General features: G+C 38.0%; 1 protein-coding gene across 1 annotated transcript in view; it reads left to right on the top strand.

Annotated features, from left to right (window-relative positions):
* The window catches only part of RFX7 (regulatory factor X7), a 122,661-nt gene that overhangs the window by 37,598 nt on the left and 64,171 nt on the right, over positions 1-20,892 (top strand). Inside the window, exon 2 of the mRNA XM_063449085.1 lies at positions 17,096-17,129. Within this exon, the coding sequence (XP_063305155.1) occupies positions 17,096-17,129 (34 nt within the window). The remainder of the gene's footprint in view (positions 1-17,095; positions 17,130-20,892) is intronic.

Genomic DNA, 20,892 nt, shown 5'->3' with positions numbered 1-20,892 from the left:
AACGTGGAGACACCGAGTGTTCCCTATAGAGGTGCGTTGATCCAGCATTGTTTTGCTGGGCATGTGCAATAGCCTCCCAATGCTTTCTTATGGGAAAGCATTGGATTGGCTGAGATTGTGGTAGATCAGGGCAGAACCAGCTGTGGGGAGACTGGCGCGGCGTGGGAGAAAATGTTAGTAAAAACACCCTTTTGAAGTAAAGAGAAGAGGCCGGTCTCCTAAATTAGTTGTTTTACCGCTATAGTGTCAGGAGTACATGTTGGTATTCCTGACACTATAGTGTTCCTTTAAAGCTTTATGTTGCTGTGAGCATGATTTTCCTGTAATTCTATGAGCTGCCATGCATGACAGTTTGATTCTTGTTTGCTCAGTAAGATTATAATAAAAGATAAGTATAACATATGTAGCAATTTAAATTATTTGAAGGTAAAGTTCTAAGTGTGATAAACTGTACAGAGGTAATCTTTGAAAATGTATTCGCTTTAAGTTTGTTTCGTTAAACTAATTTTGCTCAGTATATTTAAAGAAATACTCCATATTTTAGTTGACACTCCCTTTTAATTGATTTTGAAGGTACTACATTCAAAATATAAATGGGGAAGAGAAAAAAAATAAACCACACTCTCCTCTAAATGTCTAGCGGGAAATAAGGGAGTTTATGGAGACTGAGCATTGGATGTTTTTCAATGTCCCTTGCAAGGGGAAGCTAGCAGTCCAAATATGGGACTCTGCTAGGAGCAGGCAATGCCCCATCTCATCCAAATTGATAATGCAAAATTTACTCCTAACATGGTAGAAGACTTTAGATAAAATAATCACTGCACCAGCCTGTATTGATTATTGATTGTGTTGCTTAGAGATACCCTTTAATTTTTTTTTTATAAATAAAAAAAAAGTTTTTAATCTTATGTCTCTTCTTCCCTCTTAGATGACATCACCAATTGTCTCTCCGCTGTCGCTAATTTCATAACTTTCCACTTCTCCCCCTTCTCCCCCTTCTCCCCCTACCCCCTTTTTGATTTCTAAAACACAACTACATTTTCCTACTCATACGGACATCCCTTATTTTTCAGCTCCCCTTTAGGTCAATGTTCCTATTAATCTTACCTACAATGTGTATATTTGGAAATTGATCTTACCTTTTTTTACCTTGATTTACTTATTTATTTATTTTCATTATTAAAGGGACATCTAGGTCAAGTTACACATTTACAAATAGCTTGACTGCTTACTCTGGGAGGTTTAAAAGTTTGATTTCTTCTTGAGGATGATTTGCACTAGCAGACAAGTAACAGAGCACTAGATCACAACTTCTAAAGTAAACACACTCTCCTAAGTGAGGTTTGATAAGGAATACTTATTTTTTACGAACCGTGTAGCGAAGTTGTATGAGTCTCAGCTGGGGGTGTGTGGCTAGAAATAATGTAGTCTAACTTCTAAATGGGAGACAATTGATCTGTGCATCAAAAATACTTCAGTAAGCTTAATTTCTGTTGTTGCTTTAATTGAACACTATAGCGTCAGGAACTCTAACATGTATTTAGGTGGCTTGTTCGCCCACGTCCCTAGCCCCTTTAGAAGAGGTTAATACTCACCGTATATCTAGTGGCGCAGATCTGCCGGCACTGCCCGCCTCTGATCTCGCCTTTTTAACTGAAATCGGCAAGGAGGTGGGATGGGAGCGGGCCAAACACTATTTTGAACAACCAGCACCTCCTCATAGGGATGCATTGAATCAGTGCATCTCTATGAGGAAATTTAGTGTCTCCATGCAGAGCGTGGAGACGCTGAACGTCAGTGCTACCTACTGTGCAGCACTGCACCAGGAAGCACGTCCAGTGGCCATCTAAGAGGGGGCAGAGCCAAACACCGCCCTAGCCAATCCGCATCTCCTCATTGAGATGCCTTGAACAAATACAAAAAGCTGTAGTTGTTCTGGAGACCTAGAGTACTTAAAAAAATTAAAATTAAAAAAAAGAAGAAAGGAAACTGGTACTCCCTTTTCTTAGGTTTTTTTTTTTTTGACAGGAGGTGGAGACTTCATATCTACATATTCTATCTGTGAATTTGAGTTAAAGTTGACTCACCAAAACAACTTCAGCTTATTTAAGCAGTTTTAGTGTATAGATCATGCTCTGCAGTTTCACTGCTTAATTCTCCACAATTTAATAGTTAAATAACTTTGTATATGCAGCCCTAAACCCTTCCTGTAAAGTGAAATCTAATGTTTACACTTCCTTTACTGCAAATTCAGTTTAATTTAGAATGTATCTTCTCTGCTTGTTAGACCCTGCAGGAGCTTCCTATATGTAATTAAAGTTCAATTTACAGAGCAGGAGATACAAACTTCTGAAGTAAGTTAACATGTGATTGAAAATGAAACCATATTTTTCATGCAGACTGTCAGTCACAGCCAGGGCAGATGTGGCTAGGGCTGCATAAATAAAACAACTAAAGTGATTTAACTCTTAATTGGCAGATAATTGTGCAGTGAGACTTCAGAGACATGATCTATACACCAAAACTGCTTCATTAACCTAAACTTATTTTCGTGACTATAATATGAAGATTACAAATGCTTTAAACTTGTTCTGATCATCTACCCACTGCTAGAATCATTTGCCACTGTACAATGCCATAGTTTAGAGAGAATCTGCCATTTGACAGTTTATTTTGGTGGAAAAAAGACAGATTTTAAATCTGTACATCTTCCTATACAGACTGACCGCATTTGCAATAATAAACTTTGTAAAATAGAAGACCATCATTTAAATAGAAGAAGAAAAAAAATGTATTGTGCTCCATACTTTGCTTTGCATTTGCTATTTAACTTTGTGTTTTGCAATACAAATATTTTATTTATATAAAAAGCTATATCTATATGCCCACATATAAAATATCGCCTTTCCACATCATCACTGCGTGCAGTTTAGCCTGAAGCAAACTATATGGATTGTGTTTCACAAATTAGGTTGGTCAAAATTTAATTCTGTTTCAAGAGTCAAGAAATTTCCCGGCCATTGAGAGCAATGATGATTTGTTAATGATGTTGGCCTCTCTACTCACATTATTTTTGCTGAATCATGAATTGTAGGCATTCTATGACACTAACACTAGTAACTGAATGTATATAAAGACAAGTAGTGTCTTGTCCTCCATCCTCACATTTAGTATGCTGTGCCGAATGAATTAAGTACGTCAGTCCATTTATTCTTTTTTTAAAAAAATTTTTTATTGTGGCACATACGCCACTACCCCAAAAGCTCGCTTTAAATATCCTGAAAAGAACACAAAACAATGACAAACAGAAGACCCATTGAAACAAACTACCATCGACATTGGCATTGCAAATCAGCAATAGAATTAGCATGTTTTTTTATGTTCTCTCCTCGATTTCTGTAATGCTGGATTTAAGTGTGTACAGATTATACACCACATAATTGTTTTTCCATAAAGTGAAGCAAACATATTTGCATCTGGATATGAGTGAAACTTTTGACACCACTATTTGATCACTTACATTCTAACTATTCAACATGTATAGAGAAAAAGGTGACTGAAGGATTAGACAAAAGTCCAATCCTAAAGACACAGAAATAGGACTAGATGGGCAACAAAATGGGCATAACCCAAAGCGATAAATGAAAAGAAAATCCCCAAAAGTTAAAGGTTGCTGGAGAGGAGAAAGAATCCGACCTCCAACCCACGTTAACCAGAGGTGTGCCCATACAACATAGTATATGGCTCAATGTGCCATGGTAAACCATAGAAAAAATATGTATGAATAAAACAAAAAAACTTTAATAAATCGTTACATAAAGGTAAACAGACAAGAATAAAAACTGTAAAATACAGTGCTATCCTCTGAGGGTCTAGGTTGTAGATGGGGTCTAGATGCTATTATGCAGATAAATGCAGGAGAGCTTTGAGCAACTTTCTAGTGTAGAAATAATAATAGTAATACGGATAGTATAGGGATAAACCCAATTTTCAGGTAGAGAGTTGCTCCTCAAGGTAGTGGAGACAGAGACAGTACGGGATATCTACTAATAGGTGGAGTGCAACTTACAAGAACAGGTGCTGCCAGTAGTGGGGGCAACCCTGAAATAATATATGAGACACGAAGTATATGTCTCAAAGTTGAGTGCGCCAATAGGGGCCTCTAAATCTAAGCTGTATCCTTAAACATGCTATCCCACACGCAGTCGGGTCAGATATAGAAGGCAACCCTAGATTAATACTATGTTAATATATCAGTTAACTTATAATCTAGAGTGCATACAGTCTAACACCTGAAAAGCATATACTTGTGGCCACAGTGGCAATAGTAGACCAACTAACTGGTAGGTATAGTAGATGACAAAAACGTATAGGATGGTCAGGCAAAGGCGACAACTCAAAAATACATATGCAAGGTTTAAATTAAATTAAATCAAATTAAACTCTTGGTAAAGGAGTGTCAAGTTCCTTATACCTGTCCGAAGGTTATAAACAGTCAGCTACTCATGCCCTAAAGACCACCTTGGTACAGAGTGGCTAGTATGGGCAAACAGTTAGTGGTACCTAGAAAGCCACCTTTGTAGTAAGTGGCTCTAAAGTGAGAGTTAAATAAGGTTAGCTTAGAAATAGATAGAGGTTCACCTTAGGTAAACAGGCTAGTAGAATCCTTAAATCTCCTGTCTCATAACTCCCCTGACTATACATCTGCTTGTAAATCGATCATGCCAAATAAGGACTGACTAGACAGTCCATCATGTACCCCAAACCCATGAGAGGAAAAAACCCCAAAACGTGGAACAAAAAACTAAATAAATGAGGTAAAAACGGCTAACTAAGAGCCTAAAAGTGGCATCATAAATTAGTACAGCCTAAAGTCTGGCGTCCTTGCTGACGCGCGTTTCGGCGCTATGTGGCGCCTTTATCAAAAGGCGCCACATATTCAACATGTCTGCCAGTGTCAGGGAAAACAACTTCAATAGTGAGTGACCGATGGCAGAAATCCTATTAATATGGTTAAAATAAAACGGTACATGTATGTTTATAAGTATTAACGTTCCATATACATTTTGGTTGATGGAACATCCTAAACTCCTAAAGAATTTCATAATCAAAAGAAACCATGTACAGTCCAAATGTATGAATGTCTTACAAAAAGTAACAATGTTTTGACCTTAAATGGATACTATAGGCACCCAAACCACATCATCTCATTAAAGTGGTCTGGGTGCATTGTCTGTCTCCTTAACCCTGCAAGTAAAAACATTGTAGTTTCAGAGGGGGGCATAGTGCAGAGGGGAACTTTATAGGAACACAAAGTAGTAATTTTTATTTACTGCTCCCCATTCGTCACTCCCTGGTTGATGGCTAAACTGATACTAGCAGAGTTGATGGCTAAACTGATACTAGCAGAGGAATCCTTAGTTCTTTGATGGTATAGGGCTAGGGCTATGTTAGGGATAATGCTGTTTTAGGTGTAGGGATAGTGTTGGGTTTAGTTTAGGTGTAGGGGCAGTTATATGGTTAGTTAGTGTAAGCTTGGCTTGGTATAGTGTTGGGGGCTCAGGTGGCTCATCAGGGCTAAGCGAGCCTTATGGCAAGCCAGATGTTGTGGACACCTTCTCACCAGATGCTTTGCCAGCATTATGAAGATTTCGTCCATAACATCTGGAGTGCTGAAGGTTGCCTACCATCTAACTACCAAAACAATTGTTTTACATCCAAGACATATCAGGCATTTAACTATAAAGACTAATACTTGAATCTATTTTGAGCTATTTTAATTTAGTTGCACTGAATGTGTTAAAAGTATTATAAGTAAAAATGTGTTTCCTCCCCCTCTTTTTAAAATTGTATTCATACTAAATGTTTTGTTAGGTGTACATATAGGATATTAAAAGAGAGCCCTTTCTGTCCTTTAGAAATCCAATATACAATATGTATGGGGGACTCTTAGGGACTCTTAGAGAAACATTTAAATTACGGTTGAGCAAGCACATTCTATGCAAATTCTAGGTTTTGTTCCGGAGTTGGACTTTTGCCTCTGTCTTTAAGGGGTTAAACTTTTCTGATACAATGACATTTACTGGGGATTATGCATGCAGTGGCCATGCTTCTAAATGATGCAGCACTACTGGTATCCTGCACCTGCAGTGTGAGAAACCGCACCAGTCACTTGCAATCATGCAGAGTGCAGCGGCTCTGCCATCTTGTGGGAAAAATAATCTGTCCACATGATCTGATCAGTTACACACTGATGGAATCAAATGTAAAACACCCACATGAGTTAGAACATATGGATTTGTCAGAATATTCTACTGATAGAAAGTTAGAGGAAAGGGGAATACAGGGGAAAAAACAAGGGATTTTGTCATTTGCTTTTTTAAAAATATAATCCATCTATTTCTTCCTATGCTCTTTCATAATTCTTTTTTAAACCTATGCATTTTTAGAAACCATTTTTTGACACTTCTCGGTGGGTTTTTCTGCTGCCAATGATGTCAAATAAAACACAAAGTGGTATATTACCATACACCTATCTCTTTGTAGTATTTATGTAAAAACCTTTACAGCAACCTCAATCAGGCTGCCATCTCACCCCTTTTATGCATTTTCAACATATATCTTTCAAAATATTACTGTTATTCATATAAAGCATTCTAAAGGAAAGTACTTTAGAGGGGTTATGTGCGTGTTATCATAGGGCAGAACTTGCCAAGCGCAGCTTCGTGTCATGTTTCTTCTAGGAACGAAACGCAGGTTTCCATGATACTTGGCCCACCTTCCCAAAAAAAAAAAAAAAAAAAAAAAAAAAAAAAGGACTTTTGTTCCATGAGAGCAAAACATATGATGACAGAAGAACCCTGCTACTTTTTTGGCCACACTCCCTTTTAACCGTAGGTTGTTTGCGGCTTAATTAACACCTAAATAATTACTGTTTTTATTCCATCGCTTTATTTTGACTGCAATCTTTACTTCTTAGTATTTTTCTTCCAGGTCATTAATGCCTGAATTTTCTTCTTGGTTTGTTACCAGTTGCTGTTAATAAGGTGTTTGTGTTGACGTCTACATTGCTGGTCATTCTGCTGCTCATGTGGATTTTTTTCGTATTGCTTAGGCCTGTGTTTTTGCACTGCGTGTTATCTAATTTAGAACTGTTTGTTAAGCACTAAGCAGTTAAAACGAGCTGTACGATGATGGTTAGAGCAGAGCATACAAATGTTTGACTTACTGTTGAATCTCAAATGGCACCTTATATTTATTGCTAAATGACTTAATGTAAAGAAAAGGTAATTCATTTACGGGACTTATTGTCATCATTAAATTCATCCAGAAAGTGTGGGCAAGTATAAGTAATTCCTTCCTTCTAGGATCCCAGTATAATACACCCACTCTATATTATAATCTCACAAACATGAAAATGAACTTTGTTTATATTTGAATAGTTTTTTTTTTTTTTTATGTTTGTAGCCATCCCCCACCTCCTTATCTAAATTTTACAACTCTGTAAAATATATTGGGGCATTTTACATTAAAAAAAAAAAAAAAGTATTTCAAAATTGCTTCAGGTTCCATCTGATTTCAATTACAAAATATACTGAAATTAGAATTGATCTGGCTGGAAGTGCCTAGTGGCATCCGTAGGATTGGCAGCGACTTGGCAATTATTGAACAAATAAGATGAACAGCTTTTAACCTTAGCTCCGATGGTGTCCCTGCAATCTGCTGCCACAACAGATATACACGGCTAAATCTAGGTAACCCTGCTTAATTATTATTATTTTTTTAACGGGTAATCTGTATATATTCTAAATTTTATTATTTTGTATTTTTCTTTAGTGTGCACTGTAGTGGTTATGGTGCAAGAGATGCCCTGCTGTGTCCTCCCCCCCCTCCATCCGCCATTGTAGGTAGTCAAACCTATTTTAGAATGTTTTAATTTTTTGACTAAGGGCCTACTTCTCTGCAGTCAGAAGCTTTCTTCAATGTGCTAAGCTCAGCGATGCAGAGAGGAATGACGCATCATCCAGCGGCCCCCAACAAAAAGTCAAATTGTTAGCAAATGGTTTAACTACTTATACAGAGGGAGAGGACAATGCAATCTGTTACTTGTAGGGGAACAATTAAAGTATTGCCAAAGAAAAAGATACACCTTTGAAATAATTAGTCACCGGAATGTTGAATATTTTCTAGAGTTTTTAAACAAGTATTTTGGCTGAGCCACTTATATTTTATCTCAAACGGCACTGCTCACTATAAAAAAAATGTAAAAAAAAATCCCTGTGGAGTGTCTGTGGAGTGTTTACTAAGGGCTATAGTAGGGCTCTTGTCTTATGCATTGTCTTATTATTGTCTTATGTCTTATGCATATCCCATCTAACTATTTATATGGAGGGATTGTCCTTTAGATGCAGCAATTTTTGTTTTTGTTTTCGTATTGTTCATATAGGCATTATAGGCATATGCAACATTTCATCTGATTGGAGTGGTCTGGGTGCAGTTTTCCTGTCCTCTTAAAACCTGCTATGTAAAAAAAATAAATGCATGTAGACATCTGATAAATCCCCATATTAAAGTATGGATTCAATGCTTTGCTATGGACAATGCCTAATGTGTGCGTAGCGCTCTCCGCCCATGCGCTTTGGATTCCCACTAGCGATGGCGTTGTTGGAAGTGGAAACTGAGATCCTTCGGTGCTGGAATAAAGTACATGGAAAATATATATCATTTTTTTTTTTTTTTTTTTTTTTAAATCCCTTTGATAGCTGGGGGTAGGGTGTTTATGGGGTCAGAGGGGCACTATGCAAAGACCATGTTGATTGTTTCCCTTTTAGAATTTTTACCCCCCCCCCCCCCTTTTTTTTTTTTAATAGCCATCATATTATGTGCAATGTACTTAAAGGGACACTCCAGGCACCCAGACAACTTCTGCCCATTGGAGTTGTCTGGGTGCTAACTCCCACAACCCTTAACCCTGCAAGTGTAATTATTGCAGTTTTAGCAGCCACTAGAGGGACTTCCGTGTTCTTAGAACCCGAAAAGTGTTCTAAATGACACTGGACATCCTCGCGCTATGCATGAGGACCTCCAGCGTCGCCGGAATCCCCATAGGAAAGCATTGAATAATGCGTTCCTATGGGGACGTCTAATGCGTCTAATGTGCATTAGGTCTCCCGAGGAGCGTGGGCGGAGCCTGACCAAGTGCCGAGGGACATCGGCGCTGGATTCAGGTAAGTCACTGAAGGGGTTTAAAGGAACACTATAGGGTCAGGAACACAAATATGTATTCCTGACACTATAGTTTGTAATCCACCAGTTAGGTAGTTTTCCCTCTTAGAAAATGTTAAAACTCCCCTTATTTCATCAGAATTTCAGATTTTTAGCCAATACAATGCTTTCCCACAGGGAACGCATTGGATTGGCTGAAATTGGCAAGGAGGTGAGATGGGCCGGGGCCAAACACTGTTTTGGCCAATCAGCACCTCCTCATAGAGATACTAAAAATCTATGCGTGCTGTTGGAGGGTTCCTTTAAAAACGTAATTCCAGAACACTGCATGTCTACACGTTTAATTAGGCAGACTGATATCTGGGCCCCTGGGGAAGGAGGGGACATGGTCAGTATTTGTTGAGCACTGGGTTTAGGCCTATTTAAATGGGTGTAAAGTGAAAAAAACAAGTTTTTACTGCATTCAATTTCAAACAAATACCTCTATGACCTCTGCCAAAGTGTACATTAAAAGCTGTAGAGCCTGAGCATTGGTTATGGTTTGATCCTACCAAAATTACTAGTGCTTTGGTTTGTTATACAACATTGCATTCCGACATTAACTTGTTTCATAAGACCACCTAATGAAAATCACAGCACCCTTATTTTTGTGAACCAATAAATCCACTCCCATGAACAACCCACATCTCGGTGTACAGGACACTGGTCCAAGCACTACGGAGACTTCAGCAGGGAGACCTGAATCTACAACTGTTAAATTTCCAGTTTACGTGCTTAATGCATTTCTTTAATAGCATTTGACATGGTTGCATGGGCTTCAGCTACACAATCTCATTCCAGATCGTTGTGATAATTTATCTTGGTCCTTATTTTGGAGTCCTTGGCATTTTTCATGCCAACGAATCTTTTTAAACAGATTCCGATGGCAGCGTACCAGGAAAGCTTACAAGCATGAAATGTGGTACCAATGTTTTGTTAAGCAAGTTGGAGCAAGTTTTGAAATTCTGGAAGCAGGATTGTGTTTCCCTCTGCCTGTTTTTCATACAGTGACCCATTTGATATTTGCATGTAGCTTTATTCTCCTTACTCGAGAGGTCACACCAGGTTCCCTAGCCTAATTTGTAAATTCAGAAATATTTGCTGGATCCTATCTGTGAAGCACTAATGCTACGATGCTCCACTGGGGGGGTGGAAAGGTCACGGTTCAGAAGAAAAGTTGTTTTCCATTCAGATTATATTATCTCCACCTTAAAGCCATAGCTCTTTCTCAGTTTGTTTGCTTGTTTGTTTTTTTATTTTTTATTATTTTAACTGAAATGTGTGATTCCCATCTTGCAATTCTGGCCACTGAAGGGTTTCAAAGGAACTAAAGCAGATATTGAAAAAAAATTTTCCCCCCTTTTTAAAGGAACACTATAGCGTTAGGAATACAAATATCTATTCCTAACGCTATAGAGCCCTAGTCACATAAACGATGACTAGGACCCCGTTCCGTGGTGAATAAATGGTTGATTAACCATTTATTTGCTTACCTTAATCCAGTGCCAGGCTCCCTTCGCACAGGTGACCTCTTCTCCTCCATCGACGTCAGATCCCGAGTGGAGCCGAATACGCATGCACGCCCAGACGTGCGTGCGCATTCAAACCCGCCCATTGGAAAGCAATATGTATGATTACTCAGTGCAAATCGCGGAACCGCCTCTACTGGCTGTCAGGGAGACAGTCACTAGAGGCTGGATTAACCCTCAATGTAAACATAGCAGTTTCTCTGAAACGGCAATGTTTTCAGCAGGCAGGGTTAAAACTAGGAGGACCTGGCACCCAGACCACTTCATTGAGCTGAAGTAGTCTAGGTGCCTATAATGGTCCTTTAATGGAATTTGAATGCCTGATAAATGTGTTTTAATACATTTCAATACAATTTAATAATTGATTGTGATGTGTGTGGTATATTTTTTGTTTTTAAACCTCACATTCAATTCATGGGGTTATGTTGCCAGCAGTGACTTGGTGCCCTAACAGTGTACATTTTTCCTTTTTTTTTTTTTGTTGCATGGTCCGTATTTGTAGAGGATTGGGTTTAGGCATATTTAAATTAAAAAAAAAAAAAAAACATTTCTAATACATATTTGTATTAACAGATGGCTTTAAAGATGTGTGCTAAGCACTGTAACCTCTAAAGATTATTTCAGTGGTAACTGTGCCTATGGCTGCATGTTTTGTTTTTGGCAAAACAAATGGAGCGGTCTTCTCTACTGGAGCCATGTTACACACGTTTCACTAAACTTAATCTGTCTAGGGCCCCAGGGGTTGGCAACCTTCAACACTCCAGATGCTTTGGACTGCATACCCATTAATGCACACGCACAATGCTAGCAAAGCATCATGGGAGGTGTAGTCCAAAACATCTGGTGTGTCAAAGGTGGCCTATGCCTGGTCTAGCTGTCAAACTTTGGATGGCAACAATTGGGTGTATAACCTGAGTATTTGCATCAAATGATGGATATTTCTATTGTTTTTTTCCTTTATGTTAAAATGTATTTGACAGTTTAATGCATAAATAATTGGGTCATCTGGAGTGTTCCTTTCATCTATATTATGCTCCTCCTGGTCTTGTGTGAAAAAGGCAGATTTAGTTTACAGGTAAAGACTTAACCTAACTAAAAAAAATATGTACAGTATTCCTCATCCTTTGATAGAACAGATGTATTTGGTGACTCCTATTTGAAAGCTATTTTCTTTTTCTGCCTGCTCTCCTGCTGTTTCCTTTACCGGAATGCATTTCTTTTTCTGGTTATCCTGTTTTCTGTGTGTCAAAGGCATCTTTTTCTGAACGTAATGTACTAGGGAAGAGCTGGGAGGGGAAACAGAATCCACTAAACTGAGCGACGGGAAGTTCACAAAGGTTTGTTGTGTACTCCTTAATTTTGAAAGTGGGATTGGCTTAGTGCCCCAGTAAGGTTTTACATGGAATTCTTTGTCTATATTTTTTTTTATATTTAACTGCCCCATGAGTGGCAAGCCTTTCCTACAAGTGTGTATTTTATTATTTTCTATGCACGTGACAGCTTTTCCTTTATCTTTATGCCAGACACTGACCTGGCCTGACATTTGGTGCCATGTTTGTAGCACAATGCTTTTTCCCTTTTCCTGACCTCTGACAAATATAAACCTGCGTGATATAGGCCTCGTATCCCAAAAGCCCTGCTTTTTCTGGTGCTAGAATCCTCAGACAAAACACATTTGTCCAATCACACACAATATTTGGTATGTTTCTCCTATACCCAGTGTATGTGCTCCTTCTGCAAAAACAGTTATTGAATACCCTGAATTTCTAATGATGTTCTGAGTCCATTATTCATCATTTGTTTATTAAAGGACCACTATAGTGCCAGGAAAACACACTCGTTTTCCTGGCACTATAGTGCCCTGAGGGTGCCCCCACCCTCAGGGACCCACTCCCGCCGGGCTCTGGGGGGGAGGAAGGGGTTAAACTTACCTCTTTCTCCAGCGCCGGGCGGGGAGCTTTCCTCCTCCTCTCCTTCTTCCTTGCGACGTCATCGGCTGAATGCGCATGCGCGGCAGGAGCCGTGCTCGCATTCAGCCGGTCGCATAGGAAAGCATTTACAATGCTTTCCTATGGACGCTTGCGTGCTCTCACTGTGATTTTCACAGTGAGAAGCACGCAAGCGCCTCTAGCGGCTGTCAGTGAGACAGCCACTAGAGGTTTTGGAGGCTGGATTAACCCTCAGTATAAACATAGCAGTTTCTCTGAAACTGCTATGTTTATAAAAAAAAAGGGTTAATCCTAGAGGGACCTGGCACCCAGACCACTTCATTAAGCTGAAGTGGTCTGGGTGCCTAGAGTGGTCCTTTAAGATTGTATCCCATGCAGTGGCTTAAGTAACTGTGTTTTATAACAGAACATCAGTGCTAAGGGAGCTTACAGAAATGTTGTCAAAAGCCAGAAAAATATATATATAATTGGCTTCTTATTTGCATATTCAGCATGGCATTCTGGGAGAAAAGTGAAAAGACACTCTCAGAGCTTCTGTGTCTGAGATGGGGGTAAAGTTTGTCTTGGGATAAGTATATAATGTACAACAGGAATATTCTATATCCACCCGGTTGAAATCCCTGAAAAGATATGTCTTCTCTAATTCTACTAACAAACAATACTAATGTTTTAACTACTTGTTTTGGTTTTTTTTAATGAAACTTGGTAAATGCATTGCATCATTTGACCATTCGAGAGAAATCAGAAATATCAATGTATCTTTTCTAGCAAAACACATTCTAAATAAGTGATGAAGTTAGATAATCAAAACAAACAAGTGGTGTGCAGTACTGCCTTTCAGTGTCTCCACCCTCTGCATGGAGACACTGAACTTTCCTCATAGAGATGCATTGATTCAATACATCTCTATGAGGAAATACTGATTGGCCAGGGCTATGTTTGGCTTGTGCCGCATTTGGCTTGTGCCGCCTCTGCCCCTGGTCTACCTCCTTGACAGTCTCAGACAATCCAATGCTGTTAACACCCATCACACCACCCACATCTTTGGAGGGCCCGGCGGCAGACACTTTCACCCTCGGACGACTCAGCACACCAGGAATAGCGACCTGGACTTTAAGTTCGGGTCAGTAGAGCTAGGGTAAAGGCTCCAACTCAGGCCTGGGGCTGGCATGACGTGATTCCGGGTGCCGGATGGGCTCTATCAAAAAGCTGAGCATGCCTATGACTATCACTAGAAGGGTATGGGTTGATACCTCTTTATAACATGCCCTTTAGTCAGGCTTCACGCTTTTGTTTCTGCTCATCCTTGTTTGTTTGTCTTCCACGCTGATAACATCTCCTGAATGCATGCTCATCCTGTTTAATTCAACTATCGCTACACATGGTCTTACGCATTTGCACAACGTTCTTTCTGTTGTTTTTACTGCCTCTGCTTACTAAGTCAGTACACTCCTGTGTACCTGTGATCACTTCAATGTGTCCTCTGTGATTATTTGTATGCTGATACAAACAAATGTGTGACTACATCCCAAAATGTGTTAGTTACTCCTGAATATTCAAAATACGTTGCAGTTACATACCTGTGTTATCGCATGTAATTCTGCTTTGCAATGCTATTGCATAACTTGTGTACACTACATGCACCGCAATAAAAAAATGATTGACAAAAATTTCAAAACTGTCACTGCTATAAGCCTCTCTCGCCTGCCGTGACCTTTTGCATTGATAGAGAGTGTTTCTGTTTATTTTCTGTATATTTTTGTCAGTATCTAAACTGCCAAAGGAGCAGATGTGGATGAAGCAAATATCAGCAAAAAGAGTTTAAATAATGGATTCTGCATTTTACAGAGAATACAATTCGGTTAGAAGTGTCACACTTCTTATGCTCCTTTCATTCGTTTTTATTTGAAGACCATAATTAGATAGACTGGGCTGAGGCAGAGTTTGTGGCAGGATTCTATAGTTGACACATTTGAATTAGTTGGTAGTGTTCTCTCCAAATCATCCCCAGGTTATTTTGTTGCAGTAAAAGGAGGTCAGCAAGTCTGAAATGAAGCAGCCACATGCCCAAGGCAACAATAACACACAGAGCCAGAATTCCTTGCCCCTGTAGGCAAGGAATATGATCTCCAAATGTTTGTTTTTCAGTTTTTGTTTTGTAGGTTGCAAAGCCTCTCCTCCCCATTGGCTGAGTTTAACAGCTTGCGATCTAAATAGAGGTTAATAAAGGACATGTCACTATATGTTTTTATAAATGTTCATGGGTTGTTTCTCAAAAAAGAAGTTTTGACATATTTCTAGACAGTTGTGGAGCATATTGCTAGCAAACGCTGTTCAGGGTAACTCTTCCATGGAACTCTGCAAGGATTAGCAGTGTTTTGTTGAGGCTTAATTGGGTGAATGGTTCTCCATAGGCACCCAGACCATTTCAGCTCATTGAAGTAGTCTGGGTGTAATGTTCATTTTGCACCAAGTGCTACATTGTAAAACATTGCAGTTCCAGATTAACTGCAATGTTTACATTGCAGCTCTAAGTCTGCTCCCGATGGCTGTCTACCAGACAGCCACTGGTGGCACTTCCTGAATCAAAACGGACATCCAGCATCGGATTTTCCCCCCCATAGGAAAGCATTGATTTCCTATAGAGAGGTCTACTACATGCGTGGTACATCGGCGCTGGGATAAAGTAAACAAAGGGTTTTAAACCCTTTATTTATCGGGGCGGGGAATAAGGGGGAGCGATAGACAGCGTTGTATTCCTGGCACTATAGTATCCCTTTAAGATGGTGACCTAACTTATAGCCAGAGTTGTTAATGTTTTTAGTTTTCTTTGCAATTCACTGTACTATTCGTGCTAGAAACTACCAGCATTGTATGGTATGTTTTGAACAAAGCATTCTTTAATATGTGTGTGTAAATAATGTATATAAATGTCATGCATTTATCTATATTTCTCTTCTAGCAGCAGTGGGTTTTATCTGCTTGTTTAGCATATTTATGAACTAACGTTATCTAATGTAACCAGGTTTTTAGTTATTTATTTTTTTATTTATGTGTTGACTTGGCATTCCCCCCTCCCCCCCCATTTTATTTTGTGTGTTTCTTTTGTATCTTAAATGAACACTAGCATTAGGAATTCAGTTCTGTATTCCATGCGCTAGAGTGTCCCTGTCCCTACTTGTAGTCAGACTGCATGTATTCAATAGGACTTTCCTACAGGGTTTCCGCATCACATGACTGAGATTAACTCCGTCAGTGCAGCGGAAACACCTCTTGTGGCAGTCAGCATGCATGAGAGTACAGCATTGAGGTCTATGGGGGCGGGATCCTCAATAGACAGTCAATTCACTGCAGCAGACAGGTGACGGCTGTCGGAATTGATTCTTAGACTCCACCTTAAAGTCTAAGAAAGTCAAGCACAGGAGAAATGCAGAGACAAAGTAGTGCCTGATTTGTCTCTATATCTCTTGACTGGGTTGGGATTTCAGTGAAATTCCAACACAGTGAAAATGAGCATTTCATAAAGATTCAATCTGTATAAAATACTAATTTTTAAGTGGGGAGAGGGTGGCGGTTGTTTTACTTCACAGGGTTAAGAACACAGGGACACCGCACTCAAATGGGACTTAGTGATTTATAGTGTTACTTTAATTTGTAAAAACAATTTTCCCTTTCTTTTTTAATAAGAAATAACATATGGATGTAGTGTATACATGCACGTAGTGAATTTTTCTGTTTTCCGTTTTCCCTAAAAAAAAAAAAAATGTATTGAAAGTCTTTTTTTAAGATGCTTATGTTCCGGGGTTGTAAAATGGAATGTACTTTGTACGTGAAAAACAGGAGCAGGAGTTTTTAAATGTGTTTATTTAACATGAACTTATCATCCAGCTACAGGGAAGCATTAACATTCAGTCTGTACATTATCCTAGTGAGTGTTCCATTGAATGTATACATAAAATGTTATAGTTACCCCACATTTGCTTCCTGCTCATTGCTCTGGGCTTTCCTGTGTCATTTCAAAACCAAAATACTAGGGCCATATAGGGATAAGCCACATCATCTACAAATAGAGTTCAATGTGTGTGTTTCCTTGCTAAAATATTATTACGAAGAAAGAGGCAAAATCTGTTTACTTACAAATCAGTATGTTAAGAATGCATTTGTTACCAGAATTCTTTTTCGTTGGACATAATAAATGACAGCCCTCCAGGCTGCACTAAATTTTGGGAGAATTAGTCCGAGAAAAGTTGTGTCAAGTCAACACCGCATAATTGGGTTACTATCATCTGTGACATTGTTTAAGTTATGCAATGCAAGAATTTTAACAATTCTCTTCTTGTCCTTTTCCTGCAGCAAATCCATACAGTCAAAAGTGGACTGCATTTTGGTAAGTAAAGTCTCAGAATTCTTCTACTTAGTTGAATGTGAACCGTATTCCTTAAATTATTTCTTCAATGTGAATGTATGTTTTTATTTTCATGTCTAATGCTGTATAGCGATTACAGCACTTTGGTTATTTTTTTATTTTTATTTATTTTTTTTACTTAAAATGAATAACTGTAGATGTATATAGTGCTTCATTTTTGTATTTTTGCGTTTCCCTCCATTATATGGGGGAAAATATCCTGATTTATGAATACTCCTACACATTGGACTGCTTTAACCCCTTAAGGACCAAACTTCTGGAATAAAAGGGAATTATGACATGTCACACATGTCATGTGTCCTTAAGGGGTTAATACAGAATCCTTCTCCTGCTACCTCAAATGCTAGTTACAAATCATCCACATTCCGGCTCCCAGCCTGAAGTCTGTATGCAGATGCATCGCTGATATGTTTCTTAAAAGGAAAGTTATTTTTGGGAACTTTCTGCATCTGACTAAAGTGTGACATTTTTGTCACATATTTCAGCTATGTACGCTTTACCTACAGCTAAAACCTTCTATATAATCTCCGACAAGTGTTATTTTAGGAGCTGCCTACATGCTCTCCTGGATGCATGCTTGAATTTGAAATATTTGTATCATGCAGCCTTTTTTTTTTTTTTTTTTTGCAGAGCCCCAGAACTATTTATTTAAGTGTTGTTTTTCATTTTTATTCTCAACACAACCATGCAAACACAAAAAAACATTCGATTTTTGCGTGCTGTTTCCCCTATTTTATTATAACAAACTTCTTGAACCACTTTGTTTTCTAAACTTAAGTGTTAAGACCCTCTTATAAGGTCAAACTAACGTATATGTGGTAAATTAAATGCTCATGCAGTTATTTCTATTGGACGGTGAAAAACAAAATTTGCTCAGTGCATCTGCGCCCAGCAGATCATTCACCTAAACCATGAAATAAAAAAGACCCATGCCTGCAACTGTAGGTAAACTGCTTACAGATTCTTTTGACCTGCATAAACATTTTTTTTTTTTTTTGCAAGAATGGAGTATGTGCTTTTGACACCATATACTCATGATTATATACTTGCATCACAATGTTTTGATCCTCTAACTATCATGGAATAAAAAAATAGAAAATTAAAAACATAGGGAAAATTAATGGTTTGAACATTCTGATGTTGAATATCCACTGTGTAAAAGTAGTAAGTAGTCAAAGCTGTTTTTTTTTTCCTTTCGTTTTTTTTTTTTGTTTTTTTTTTTTTTTTTTTAAAGTAGGTGAGGTATGATGATTGCGCCTCTTGAAAGAGACACTATAGGCACTTGGACAACTTCATCTCATTGAAGTGGTCTGGTTGCAGTGTCCCAGTCCCTTAACCCTGCAATGTAAAACATTGGTGTTTTAGAGAAGATGCAATGTTAAACATTGCAGGTTTAAGACTGCCATTAGTGGTTGTATTCTAAACAACCACTAGAGATGCTTCCTGCAGTTTTATGGGCATCTTCACGCTATGCATGAAGACATCCAGTCTCTTCAATATTGACACTTCTTGATGGCGGTAGCTCCACCCAGGGTCAATAAATGCCAACTGTTGGAAAAAATACCGACACAGAGTAGTCCCTACTTTGTCTCAGTATATCTTTTGACTGGGTTGGAATTTCAGTGAGATTTGAACACCGTCACTATGAATATTTCATAAAGTATCTTGTATCTTGTCAGTAACAATGCAGCTTAAATTTACGGATTATCATTGACCTGCCCTGTTTTTTTAATTCTCATTTGGCTTCAAATGATAAGTTTCTACAGCTCTAATCTTTATTATTCGTGTTGATATTGTTGTTTCAGAAAAAAAAGGTAGGGTCGCACTCAGCCACGACAATTCAATCCAGGGTGCTACTGAGCATGGGTCAGCAAAAAAAAACCACAAGGAATATGTATAAATAGAAAAATCTCAGGCACTCACTGCGATTGTTTCCAGGCACATTTATTGCAACGTTTCGACCTGTCAAGGTCTTTATCAAGCTAACACCACAGTGACAAAATGGCACTTATATACAAACAAGTTACAATCAATTAGTTAAGCAAACAATTAAGCAATTAGAAATTTCATTTAAAAAAATGAATTAAAAGTAATACAATCAATATGTTAAATTAATACATCAAACTTTTTAAATAGACATGGTAAGGAATGAATAGGTAAATGGCTGAAAGAGATAGTCAGAGAAAATACAAGCAGTCCAGGTTTTACAAAAAAAACACATCAACAATTATATATGCACAGATCTTTTAGATAAATGTGTCACTTAATGCAAGTTGTGCAATTAATCATACATGACTATACCTGGGATTAAATGAGATACTAAGCACATCGAGGAGACCGTGCCGCCTCACCCACGTGACTATATGCGATTACGTCAGAGATACAGTGGCCGCATAGGGTATACGGCATCTGAAATCCGAGCGCATGCGCGAAAGAGACCTAATCGCGCATGCGCATGGGAGTCAAGACACACGTCTAGGGCAACGGGCGACGCAAGGTAATGTGCATCATCGCGCAGCCAAAGACCATATACATATCCCCAGGCTAAACGAGCAGTTTAAAGTAATTAAATAGGAACACCAGGACAAATGAAATAAAATAAATAAGGACAATTAAAAAAATATATAAGAATATAAATAAAAAATAAAATAAACAAATAAAAACAGAAGAAAAAAATAAGGAAAGAAAAATTTAATTAAAAGATGAATAGAAAAACATAAATCAAAAAAGAAAGAAAAAAAAAACACAAAAAAAATAAAAAATAATACAAAAAAAATACAAAAATCAGCAAAGTACTACAATGTATTCCAGAGGATACAAAGTACCCAAATTTACTAGCTCAATCATATATACAAGCAAAAACATATATGTGTATATGTCCGCAGAAACATAGGTTTTTAAACGTGTATCAATTAGAGAAGAGATAAATTTAAGACACAGTGTATCAAGGAGTGTGATGTGAATAAGAAAGATAAGAGACCTAGGTTACATAAACTATATCTGATAGAGCTGCAGAACGGGATCCAAAGAGGAATCTTTATTAGAAAATCCAATGTTATTTTTACATATCCAAGAGAAGAACAAAGTGAAAGTAATTAATGCTAGACGATATAGTCATAATACAAAGTTATATGTTTATATAACAAAGTGCATACCGTAATTAATAAAAGTGCTAATGAACGTACATGCAATTAATATGAAGTGCAAAGCATTGAATAAAGTGCATCAACAATTAATAAAGTACATACTATAACAAGGTGCTATATTGTTGTTTCAGTCACACCAACTTGGGTTTCTCTTTGTAATAGGATTCATATAAAACTAGTATTCATTTAAAATGCAGTCTTATTTAATTTGTTCCCATACTTTTTCATTATAACGTTAGAAAATGTATGTGGCTAGCAACAAACCAAAGAGAATTTCAGGAGTATATTTCACCTATATACAAATGTGTCCAAAGTCTGCCTTTCTATGTAGTAAGTGAACTTGGAATGCAGGAGCAGCAATGGCATGTTACTTGCAATTTTTCATTTTGAGAACTAAATAAATAATAATAATAATAATAAAGAACTCTATAGGTTATTCATTGTTCATCCGTTCTTTTTCTTACGTATTTTATAGTACCATAATTTTGTGTGCGTGCGTGCGTGCGTGCGTGCGTGCGTGCGTGCGTGCGTGCGTGGGCACTATAAAGTACTTAAGAAAAAAAATGGATAAGCTGTAA

This window comes from Pelobates fuscus, chromosome 3 (genome assembly GCF_036172605.1).
Source record: "Pelobates fuscus isolate aPelFus1 chromosome 3, aPelFus1.pri, whole genome shotgun sequence".
Classification (NCBI taxonomy): Eukaryota; Metazoa; Chordata; class Amphibia; order Anura; family Pelobatidae; genus Pelobates; species Pelobates fuscus.
This window is presented reverse-complemented; position numbering and strand designations above follow the sequence as displayed.